The sequence below is a fragment of the Berghia stephanieae genome, chromosome 3, assembly GCF_034508935.2.
Source record: "Berghia stephanieae isolate SIO BIC M18660-M18661 chromosome 3, UCSD_Bste_1.3, whole genome shotgun sequence".
NCBI classification, from domain to species: Eukaryota; Metazoa; Mollusca; class Gastropoda; order Nudibranchia; family Aeolidiidae; genus Berghia; species Berghia stephanieae.
Genome location: NC_088362.1, coordinates 104,095,834 through 104,108,387, shown reverse-complemented (window position 1 = coordinate 104,108,387; position 12,554 = coordinate 104,095,834). Strand labels below are relative to the sequence as shown.

General features: G+C 36.5%; 1 protein-coding gene across 3 annotated transcripts in view; it reads right to left on the bottom strand.

Annotated features, from left to right (window-relative positions):
* LOC144969056 (atrial natriuretic peptide receptor 2-like) overlaps nucleotides 1–12,554 on the bottom strand; it is a 52,555-nt gene that overhangs the window by 37,032 nt on the left and 2,969 nt on the right. For all 3 annotated transcript variants that reach the window (XM_078908050.1, XM_078908049.1, XM_078908051.1), the window contains exon 2: nucleotides 6,504–7,162. In XM_078908050.1, coding sequence (XP_078764176.1) covers nucleotides 6,504–6,885 — 382 coding nt within the window. In that variant the 5' untranslated portion in view covers nucleotides 6,886–7,162. The remainder of the gene's footprint in view (nucleotides 1–6,503; nucleotides 7,163–12,554) is intronic.

The following is a 12,554-nucleotide window of genomic DNA, read 5'->3' as shown; positions in this document are numbered from 1 at the left end:
GCATTTTTTCTTATCTCTCTTTCATCCCTATTATTCTTGACACCCCCCCCACCCCCTCACCTCCCTTCTTCCTTCTCTTTCTTTTCTTTTTGATCAGCTCTTGCCATGTACTATTTTTTTTCACCCAGACCCACCCCCCCCCCCCGCCCCCTTACAAGGAGTCGCATAAGACACGTGATCGACTAAGTCAGATTTATCTATTTAGTTGGTTAGTTCTTTCTTTCTATATTTATTTATCACTTCATCCTTGTTATCTATCTATATATCTAGATAATAATTTATTTATTTAATATACTTAATTTATCCATAAAAAGAATTATCACCTCTTTATTTGAACCAAGCTTTCCCCTTGTAAAGGGACTTGTTCAAGACCGTATGATACGGTGGGTGAGATTCGAACCAAGTAGCTTCTGATTAAAAGGTGATGAACATACCGTTAAGCCAATAACATCTGATTCATCAGTCCAAAAAATCAATGATTATTTTGCTGGGTGTGTTAGAATTAGCAGGAGGTACTCTATGATAGACTATTGTCCTCTCCTAAGGGTAGCAAGCAATTGGGGGGTTTTTTATGTACATTTCAGAAAAGGTTTCATTGTCATTCTGATTCTTAATGTCTATTTTGTCATTCTTTCAAAATTCAATGTTTAGAATTAAGTATGATAGTGAATGATGTGACATTGTCAAACGTATTGAGTGATCTGAATTGCGATAGATGTTAACGATAAATATATCGGTAGTTACTGACTTAGAAATTCATTTTTAAAGAGCTTGATAGCAAAAGGAATTTCTGAATAACCAAAGCGAAATGAAATGTATCTGTAGTCCTTCAGAGCCACGAGCTCATGGAGATGGAGTTTATCCCAGTTTCTATAACGTGAAGTTTTAACATCCACAGAAAGGAACTGTCGAATAGATCCATTTTTTTAAAGCTGACATATTAATGAGTGAATCATCTTCTTAATTTGGCAGTCCATCAACCAGTTCTGAATCTAAGAATGCTCCAAGATTTTTGCCCTTGTCAACAATATCTATTGACACCTTTTCTACTTTCGATTTCGTCTCGTTACTGTTAAAACTTTAGCTATTCAAACGGCAAATGGCTCTGATATAATAATTTTGGCTTTGTGTGGCTCGGTGATTCAGCAGTATGGTGTATCATCTTGGCACAAAGATCAAATAACACTAAGACTGGTCAGTGGCCGGATGGGTGACAAATCGAGGAAAAGGTGGTCTGAAATTATGTTATTGTTTAAGGCACTTTACACACATTACTCCATTCAATTCAGGTGTGAACAGGTACCTTGTCATAGGAAGTGACGATATTGTAAGAGTGTTAGTACAAAAATGACGCCTTACAGACGACTTGTACTGTATGATCTAGAAATATAATTCCTCCTGCTAAGAGAATTAATTTTACGCCGTGACGCGAATTGAAAGTCAAAAATCCGTGGAAAAGTTCTATTTAAATGTTCGTATTTTTATTCAATCAACAACCAGGCGAATGACCAACCTGAGGCAACGAGCCACAAATTGACTCAAAGATCCTTAATACGTGCGGCTATGTGGTCTAGTGGTATGACACTCGCTTTCGGATCGGAAGGTCCTTGGTTCGAGCCTCGCTCGACGCATAGTTGAGTCCTTGGAAAAGACTCTTTACTCACATTCTCTCACCGTACTCAGGTGTAAAATGAGTACCTGGCCGTTAACAGCGTTGTCTCTGTCCGAAAAATTGTAATATCGCCTAACAGGCGTCATGTCTAGTCCTACATGTTAAATGTTGTTGTTGACCAGGGACCCCTTTGTAAAGCGCTTTGAGCACGTTAAGTGGATATTGCGCTATATAAAAGCTCATTTAATATGAATAATGAGGCTATCACCTCGCGAGTTAAGCCACTGCATTAAATCGATTTCCCAACGCCTGTTTGGCCTTCAATCAAGTCGTATTAATTGTCTTTTTATTCATCTCGTTATGAATGTATTGATTGACCAATCCTTCCTAAATGCGTGTAGTTATAGCCTGTTTTGTGTAGGTGTGTGCATACAGCCATGCATAAATAGAGAGCAGCTATCGGATCTGATGTCCATAGGTTTTTAGAAAAATAACTAAGTTACTTTATTAGCGCCGACCTTCAATAATATAGGGAATGAGATTAGCGGAAGAGTAGCGTCCCTAGATTGGACGTGACCCATAGTCTGTGACGTCACCGGCGGAAAAGTTATTAGAGAGAGAACGTCATGTTGGTTGTGCGCATGCGTCTCACGTTCACCGACGGAAAAGTTATTAGAGAGAGAACGTCATGTTGGTTGTGCGCATGCGTCTCTCGTCCTCGCGGAAGAGGACGAGAGACGCATGCGCACGACCAACATGACGTTCTCTCTCTAATAACTTTTCCGCCGGTGACGTCACAGACTATGGGTGACGTCCAATCAAGGGACGCTACTCTTCCGCTAATCTCATTCCCTATAGCTACTAAGGAACGCTGCATAATTTCACGGCATGTCATTGTCATTTTAATAATTTGAGGTGGAGTGGCCGAGTTTTACTTTTTTTGACATTACAACTTCCGACATTGTTATAGGAATATAAACCTGACGGAAGAACGAAATAGCAAAGAGTGGCAGAAATGACAAGAAAAACCAAATGCAAAAGAGGAAAATAAAGAAAACGATAATCAGTGGTGATATTAAATTTATCAAGGAAATCAAAGTCGACCCATCCACTTTATTTTGCAAAATAACAATGAAAAACAAACAACACTTCAAAATATGTGCTGTATATAGAATATCCGACAGTCAAAGAAATATCACAAAAATACAAGTGTACAATCTGAACTGGAGATGATTTCAATCTGACAGACATAAAATGGGAAGACAGCTCGATTCAGAGTAACAGGTACCCAAAAGAGCTTAATACAATATTCACAGAAGCGATAACAGACTGTGGTCTACAACAAATTGTGAAGGAAAACACACGAGAAAACTCAATCCTTGACTTGTTTTTTTTTGTATAAATCACCCATCACGTGTAGACAAAGTATGTATCTTACCTGGGGCCGTTTTCATGAACGCGGACCAACGCTTTGACTATCTCTGACTTTAGTCAAGGGCTTGAAAAAATCGGATTTCATGTGAGCTGACTAAGCAAGTCCGGGACTAAATCACGGCACCTTCGAACTAAGTTTTAGTCATTTGCCGAAGCAAGACTTCATTATTTAAGTCTGAATCTAGTTACTAGGTGACGTCATAGCGTCTACAAGATAGTAGCTATTTTTAGATTTAGTGCGCTTCGCTTCGGAAAGTAAATACGTCGGTTACGAATGACAGAGCCAAAAAGTGTCCTGTTGCCATTGACAATAGCTTTAAAAAACTATAAGACGATTACAGATTGTCGAAAATACACTTTTTTGTGAGTAAAAACTAAAATAAAACTGAATATATCGGCTCGGAGTTGAGAGTTAGAGTGAACCAGAGACTTCGAAATCGAAAGGTTTGCGTCAAAGAACAACCAAAATCAAAATGATTAGAAAGTACAGAGGAGATAAAAGTCATTCTGTTGACATTGCAATTGACTGAAATAATATGATTAATCAGAACACACTTTCTCTTTTGTGTAATTATTTATTTATTATTTTTTGGTTCAATTTCTTTCAGCTTTAATCTCGGTGTTCGTGATCTCAATGAAACTGCCATTGTTCTAAATATAGAATTGAGGATGGAAATCATTGCAGTCTATAACAGTCGACAGTCAATATTACGTGTGTTGGTAATTTCCTCTTTGAAAATCTTCTGCGTTGTAAGTTTGAAAGTTGATGTAGCTATCTTAACCTGCCTTCGTGTAGTAGAGAGGTAATGTTACTCGCACAAAATAGTCGAATTAGTCACTGTCCTTACAACTCCCACTTCTAGGCAAGTGACTAGCTAGTCCGAGACTAGAAAGCGGTCATGAAATCCGATTTTTTAGACACTTACTTCGCTTGGGCTTAAGACTAGCTAGTCATTTACTAGACAAGTATTTTACTAAATCTAGTCCTCGTTCATGAAAACGGGCCCTGGTCTTAATGATCATGATATAGTACGAGTTGATAACCATATCAAACCTAAGAGAAAAAGACAAGTAAAAAGAAAGATCTATATGTGGAAACAATCTAATATCCCAAAATGTAACAAGAAACTGAACACCTTACAATCTATTCTTGGAAAAAGTTTACCATCGACTCTGACGTTTGTGACCAATGGGAACATTTTACCAGCAACATCAAATCGTTCCTAAATGATAATGTCCCCCCATAAAATTACAACTTCAAAAACCCACCAACCATGGATTAACACCCAAACCAAGAGACTTGTTTAAAAGAAAAACGAACGGTATCTAAAGGCAAAAATCAAAAAACAAAAACAAAAACAAAACAACTCTAAATCGGCTATGTGGTCTAGTAGTATGACACTCGCTTTCGGATCGGAAGGTCCTGGGTTCGAGATTCGCGCTCGGCGCATAGTTGGGTCCTTGGAAAAGGCTCTTTACTCACATTCTGTCACCCTCCTCAGGTGTAAAATGAATACTTGGCCGTTAACAGCGTTGTCTTTGTCAGAAAAAATGTAAACGACCTAAAGCGCCATGTCCGTCTACATGTTAACATTGCTGTTGACTCAGGACCTTATAAGCGTCTGAGACTTTAGTGATATTGCGCTATATAAAGCTCAATTTTTAATTTTCTTAAAGCAGCGAAAGACGACTTCAAAAAAGACCAACTCGGAAACTCAAAGAGAATGCCGTAGAGCCCACAGAGAGTATGTTGACGAAATAATAAACGATGAGAGCAACAACAATTAAAAGAAACCCTGGTCGTTTATCAAAAGTAAAAATAGGGACAAAAGTGGAATTGATACACTCAATTACAAGAACGGGGCATTTCGATCCGACCCAAATATTAACTCACTCAATCCTAGATATTTATGATACTTCTCAAATTTGGAAAAAAAAAAGAATTAAAAATTGAGCATGTGCATAGACAGTTTTATTCAACTACCATTAACATGTAAAAACTAAAAACATGAGCTTTGAAACTACGCCTATAATTTGTCTCAGAAAAAATGCAACAAATAGGCATGGGATAAAAGTAACCCTGGTAAACTACGGATATAGTCGGTATTAGGGTTGAGTGAGTTAAGCCCGATATTTTGATTGCCTATTTTGCTTCAGTTTTCTGCGATCCAACAGTCACAAAGAATTATATTTCATAATATCATCGAGGTGTCGCAATGCTTCTACATGCAATTAAGTAACACAAGGCAACTGGTGCTGATGATATACCAGAAAAAATTAATGAAAATAACTGATCAGGCAAACTAGCACCGATATTGACACATAATTTCCCAAGTTCATTTAGCCAAGAAAAAGTATCTGATGATTAGATAAAAGGAAAACTAACAGCGATTTACATAAAGGAGAAAAAGCTAATGCAGAATATTTAGACCAGTATCTATTACATCAATCACCAGTAAAATACTGGAACATGTCATATCTTCTAACATTATGAAGCATTATAGAGAGGCCAATAATAAAATTTTAACAGAGTTACAACATGGTTTTAGGAGAACAAAAGGTGATTTTCCATGGCAATTTCGTTTATATTCCTTGGGTAAGATCAACCCCCAATTTGCTCACTTTGGATAATATGGGTGATTCCTGTTAACATCAGACATTTTGCTTGATGGAAAATCTATAATCCTTCATGGAATGCCTAGGCGACGGAATCTATTGATGCCGTGGCGGAAGGGCTTATTTTTTTAAAAATTTAATTGTCATCAGCAATCGTTCACCAAGTTCCCTCAACAATAACATGCTTCTGTTTATTCTGTGCCACGTTATGATAAACGTATTTCGGAAATGTACATCGACATTATTCATTCAGTATAATTCTCTCACCATACTCAGGTGTAAAATATGTATTTGGCAGTTAACAGCGTCGTCTCTGTCGGAAGACAGGCGTGATGTTATGTTCTACGTGTTACTTGTTGCTGTTGGTCAAAGACCCTTTGTAAAGCGCTTTGACTTGATATTGCGCTATATAAAAGCTCAAAGGTGTTTTTTAAAGCTCACGTCTTTTTTTATAAATTAGAAGAAGAAGAAGAGGAAGAAGAAGAAGAAGAAAAGAAAGAAAAGAAAAGAGGAAGAAAGAGAAAAGAAGAAGAAGAAAAGAAAAGAGAAGAAAAAAAGAAGAAGAAGAAGAAGAAGAAGAAAAAAGAAGAAGAAGAAGAAGAAGAAGAAGAAGAAGAAGAAGAAGAAGAAGAAGAAGAAGAAGAGAATAAGAAGAAAAGAAGAAAGAAGAAGAAGAAGAAGAAGAAGAAGAAGAAGAAAGAAGAAGAGAAGAAGAGAGAAGAAGAAGAAGAAGAAGAGGAAAGAAGAAGAAGAAGAAGAGAAGAAGAAGAAGAAGAAGAAGAAGAAGAAGGAGGAGGAGGAGGAGGAGAAGGAGGAGGAGGAGAAGGAGGAGTATACTTACATTCCACACAAAATGGGCCGATGAGGGCTTCCGCTCCCCACTTGCACAAGAGGACACCTTTACCAAGAGCTTTAGATGACTCGCAATATCCAGGGTCCTCCCATGCAGTTGAAACCTCCATGTCTCTGCTTGTGGACGATTTTCCTTCTTGCAGGTCATCGACCGTGTCATTGTAAATCCAGGAAACAGTACTATTAAGGGCATCTTCTGCCGCGTTTTTATAACTTTCTAGAAGTTGCTGGTCCTTTCCGTTGTTTGAGGATACAAGAACACCAATTCTGATTTTCTTGGGAGATGATGTCGTTTGCAGAGGTAGTGGAAATAAACACAATAAAGAGAAATATAATATGACTAATAATTCTATCTTAGGACAAGGACACATTTTTTCTTTTCTATCTCCAAATTTGATTGATTAAAATCACCAATAAGAAAACAACATGTCTTTATTTGTGATAAATTCCACAGAATCAATGTTCATATCTTTTGTCCGTTTTCTTGAGCTATGAACGAGGTAAATATAAAAGGAGTGTTCACATTGTGGTTTCAATTCATTCAATCAGTAAGAGTTTAACATCGTGTTCTTTTTTCGTTGATTTGGGTATAAATCTCCATTTCGAATTTTGTTAAAGTCAAGCTTGTAAATCAATATTCAGTCATATCTATATATATATGTATATTATTTATATATCATATATATACACACCCACACACATACACACACACACACATACTATATATATATAATATATTATATATATATATATATATATATATATATATATATATATTATATATAGAATGCAAATTGTCACTCACATTTTTTGTGGCCGAGACGATTCGTTTCGAGAAACGAATCGTCTCGGCCACAAAAAAATGTGAGTGACAATTTGCATTTTATATTAGCTCTAACCATCATTATCGAGCACTTTCGTACCTACGAGTACCCACCAACATTCATATATATATATATATATATATATATATAATATATATATATATATATATATATATATATTCAGAAGTTATGCGTTTCTTTCCTTTTCTTCTGTGCAATGTATTCGTTGACTGACTCGGCAATGGTAAATTAAGATAAAAAAAAAGGGGAAACTAGGTAAACATTGATAATGTTCACTTTACCGCCGTTGCCTGAAACTTATCTCTGGAAAAATCCCTTTTCAGTTCAGGCCTCCTTCGATCTGTCCTATTCATACCAAGTGAATTTGATCATAGCCATCGTTATGTTATAGCCTGACACTGAAATCCAAAAAGGACTGGCATTTTGACGTCATTATTAGTTTTTTTTTGCACCGTCTAGTGAGTTGTCGTTAGTAGTGCTCATGGAAACAAGTTATTTCATTGGTTGAAAAATTGAATACAACTCACGATTTGTTTTCTTTTGTGGCAAAAGACAGGCATTTTGACGTCATTTTTTGGTCAGTATCAGGCCATAACTTTACGAAAGCCACGATTTGATACACCCTTGTCACAGTAGAATTGGACCAAGGCCGAACTGTTTTAATGCGTGACGAGATAACTTACTGAGTAGTCTTGAACTCTTGGGTTTAGAATTTCGAATGAATTCCCAAGCACCGTGCAACGTTGAGAATGCCGCATCGGGACCGAGTTTGAAATTACGAACACAAAAGTTTAAGAATAAATAATTAAATTAATAATTGAGCTTTATATAGCGCAATATCCACTAAATGTGCTCAAAGCACTTTAAAGGAGTCCCTGGTCAACAGCAACATTAAACATTAAGGCGATATTACAATTTTTCGGACAAAGACAACGCTGTTAACGGCCAGGTACTCATTTTACACCTGAGTACGGTGAGAGAATGTGAGTAAAGAGCCTTTTCCAAGGACTCAACTATGCGCCGAGTGCGAGGCTCGAACCCAGGACCTTCCACTCCGAAAGCGAGTGTCATACCACTAGACCACATAGCCGCACAGAATCCTTATACTCCTTCAAAACCATGATGCATATTATTTCTGATCATAATCTTTAAAATATCATAGTAAGGTTTAGTTTGGTCGAAGGCTCGTCAACATCTTTACAGGTCTGATAACTGGAAGTAATTGGAATAGTCTTATGTCACGTCGCCCAGCAACGGCGGCCATCGTGGTTCTAAACAAAGAAAATCGGTACTTTTTATTCTGCATGCTGGCTAGAACGTTTCATAATATGTCTTGTGATCATAATGTGTAAAAGTCAAAACATGATCAGATTTATAATTCCTCCACCCCCCCCCCCCTCTGGATACGCTTTTATGCTCGTCGGAGAAATATTTCATAAGGGCGTCTGCCATTGTTCCGATAGTTTAGAGCCAGTGTTACTAAGTTACCATGCGTCATTACGAGGGAAGTGACGTTACGACTGCTGAAGTGTATTATGGACCTCGTTTCACATTGGTGTAATGAACAATATTTGCGTCATTTTTTTTAGATTTCCAATACAACAATGAGCCCATAATAAATTAGGTTACCAGGCCTACAAATAAGTGCACGTCAGCCCAAGGCCTTTAAATACCCTGTGGAAAAAAAAAAGGTTCAGGTTGAAAATTCCCAGATATAATCATAAGTAGAAAAAAATACATCAATTAAAAACTTATTCATAAAGTCATGTTTCAAGTTGTCGATCTCCCTGTCGATAGCATTTTAAAAAATTATTTTTACTTTTGGAGTCTTTAGTCGTACATTTCAAACTTTTCCATTTATTAACTGTCCTTACAATAAAACTTGCCGAATAATTGTAAAAGGATATGTTACAAACCGTTTGTATTTAATTTATCTCCGCGGATAAATTTTAAATTGGTTTTGTTTGTCCCTTTGGTCGTCTGCTCCGACATCGATTTGATTTTTGAAGGTAATCAAGAGATCATACGCATGGAACTCTCTCCTTTGTGCGGCTATGTGGTCTAGTGGTATGACACTCGTTTTCGGATCGGAAGGTCCTGGGTTCGAGTCTCGCGTTCGGCGCATAGTTGAGTCCTTGGAAAAGGCTCTTTTCTCACATTCTCTCACCGTACTCAGGTATAAAATGAGTACCTGGCCGTTAACAGCGTTGTCTTTGTCCGAAAAAATTGTAATATCGCCTAACAGGCGTCATGTCCTGTCCTACATGTTAAATGTTGCTGTTGACCAGGGACCCCTTCTAAAGCGCTTCGAGCACATTTAGTGGATATTGCGCTATATAACGCTCAATTTTTTAATGATATGCAAAAGGGATGCTTGCTGGGATGAATAATTCTTTAACACCGAATTTTCTTTTTACAAGGAATAATAGAATAAAAATGTACGCCCTTTCGCAACAACGGCACCATAAGAAGATCCTGTCGTCTAGGCATTCCACGAAGGAACAATATAGACATTCCATCAAACAGGATGTCTGATGTCAACAGGAATCACCCATGTTGTCCAAGTGAGCAAACTGGGGGTTAACAATCTTAACCAAGGAAAAAAAAGTACATGAAGCGAGTCTCGAACCCGGGCCCTTCCGGATCACAGTGTAATGACTTAACCACTCGGCCACTTCGCCCCCCCCCCCCCCAACCCTTTCGGGAATAATAACGGTTAAGTTTAAGAGTCCTTATTTGCAGGTTCAAGAATACAAATTGGTTTGGGCTCAAAACAACGCAAAATAATGATCATCGTAACAATCTTAAATCAAGCCCATAATTGCGTTCGGTTTTCAACCTGGCTAATATTGTGTACACATAGATTTAAGACAACGTTCACTTATTTACACGTCTGATAACTCGATTCATTATTGGCTCAATGTTGTAATAGAAATCTCAAAAATGAAAAATGATGCAAAATAGTGTCCATTGCAACAATGTTAAACTAGGCTCGTAATTGGGTTCTAATGTCAGATCTGCATATATGTACATCTTGGTTTAAGGCTATAATGAAAGAAAAAAAAAAGTAAAATCGGGTTTTTGAATAGCCATGAGGGGTTAATAAAATAAATGGAAATATAGATTGAGACGATACGAGTAGATGTGATGATAATATGAATATTGGAATGTGCAGAGGAACGTTTTGGATCCCCTTTTGTTTATAATAAGTGCTTTTATACCCTTGACTTGAAACATGTGACTAAAGCCTAATTAATTGATATTGTTTTCCGTTGTTATAATCCAAAGCCAGAATATAATTCATAAAGATGTCGTTAGGACAAGTAGATCTCGATAATAAAAACAATTTTTTTCGATTTTCATTATCAAGGTTTCATAGAGCGGTTGGATTCTTTATGGTTGGCGTGGTGATGGATATTGTTTTGTTTTTTGTTTTGTTTTTTTTGTTTTGTTTTTTGTTTATTTTTGGTATGTAATTCCGATGTTGCAATGTATCAAAGAATGACGTTTTTACGAGTAGGGTGACATAATTACTTGTAGGAATGAAACGGTGTATGCCTAATAGACTGGAATATTGTTATAATAATAATATGAGAAATATTTGGCAAAGCACTTCTTATCACGTATTACTATAGCTATGCCTTGTATTAGTGTATCCAGATTTAGTAACTTTGTATATTTAAACATTATTTTTTTTCTTATCCTATATTATATCCAAATCGTGAAAGTGATATTCAATATATAAAAAGTCCCGACACTGGTCGTTGAAAGTCATTGATTAGCATTGCTTAGGCATAGATGGTTTAGCCTTTTAACTTCAGATTAGCAAGAAAAAGACTTCTGCTCGAAAAGTTTGTTTGCAACATATCTATATCTTTTGATGATTTAAATATTATAAGGCCACAAGAATAAACGTTTTATATGCGGCAAGACAATGAGCCCATCACAGAAAGTCGCAAAACATCTGCTGTTACCATTTAAAACAACCAATCGGTATTCCATTCGAATACTATGTTAGCATCAAGACCAATTTTTCAAGTATTAAACAACCCCCCCCCCCCAAAAAAAAAAACAAAAACAAAAAAACTCTCCCCACCCCTCCCCAAACAATCTATACATTCCTTAATAAAATTAAATAATTGAAATATCTATTTTGGGAGAAAAAAATTCCAACATACTAAATCCGTCAACCCGAGCAGAGATCAAAACAATTTAAAAATTCTGCAAATTCAGTGAAATCATATATGAATATAAACAGAGATGGCACGGAAGTTTTATCAAAACATTTCTAAAAAATTGGTGACAAGGGACTCTAATGTTGAACAAGGGCTTTCGGTTACAAATCAAACAATTGTTTTACCGCCAACAGTGTGCTAAGGTTTCACTGTCCTGGTTTAAATCATATAAATAGTAATCAATAATCTGATCAACAATTTCGCACAGCATGCTTGTTATCAGATTTATTCTCTCTCTCTCTCTCTCTCTCTCTCTCTCTCTCTCTCTCTCTCTCTCATTATCTCTCTATTTTCTTTTTTTCTCTCTCTCTCTCACTCATTCTTTCTCTCTCTCATTCTCTCTCTATTTTCTTTTTTTTTTCTCTCTCTCTCTCTCACTCTCATTCTTTCTCTCTCTCTCTCTCTCTCTCTCTCTCTCTCTCTCTCTCTCTCTCTCTCTCTCTTAGATATAAGAGTTATTTGAGCACATATATAGATATAATAAATACGAGGCGTCTAAATAAAAGCTCACGTTAAAAAGACAAACAAAAACAACTCAAAATATGATTTTGGATTCTTTAAACTTCCATCATACTCATTTGCCCTTGAATCGATTGAGGCAGGTGGGTATAGATGGAACGTGTGGTATAAAATCAATATGAATGGACACTCATTGTATATCTACTACTTGTCATACGTTAATACATTATTAAAGTACAACATTTCACTAATACTGATATTTATTTGTATTTAATAAATTTATGAGTATGAAGATGGTATGCGGTTATCGTCCCTCAGATCAACAGAAACTGTTATCGTTGTTAACGTTTTAAATCGGCCACAGAGGATTAATTTCCACGTTGATAACAATGGTTATGATTGTTTAGGCAGGCATTACTGGTGAACAATTAATTTTACTTTTAAGTGCCAGTTAAATATATCAGAGGCAGCAAATATAATAAACTTTCCTCTTGTTGGCGT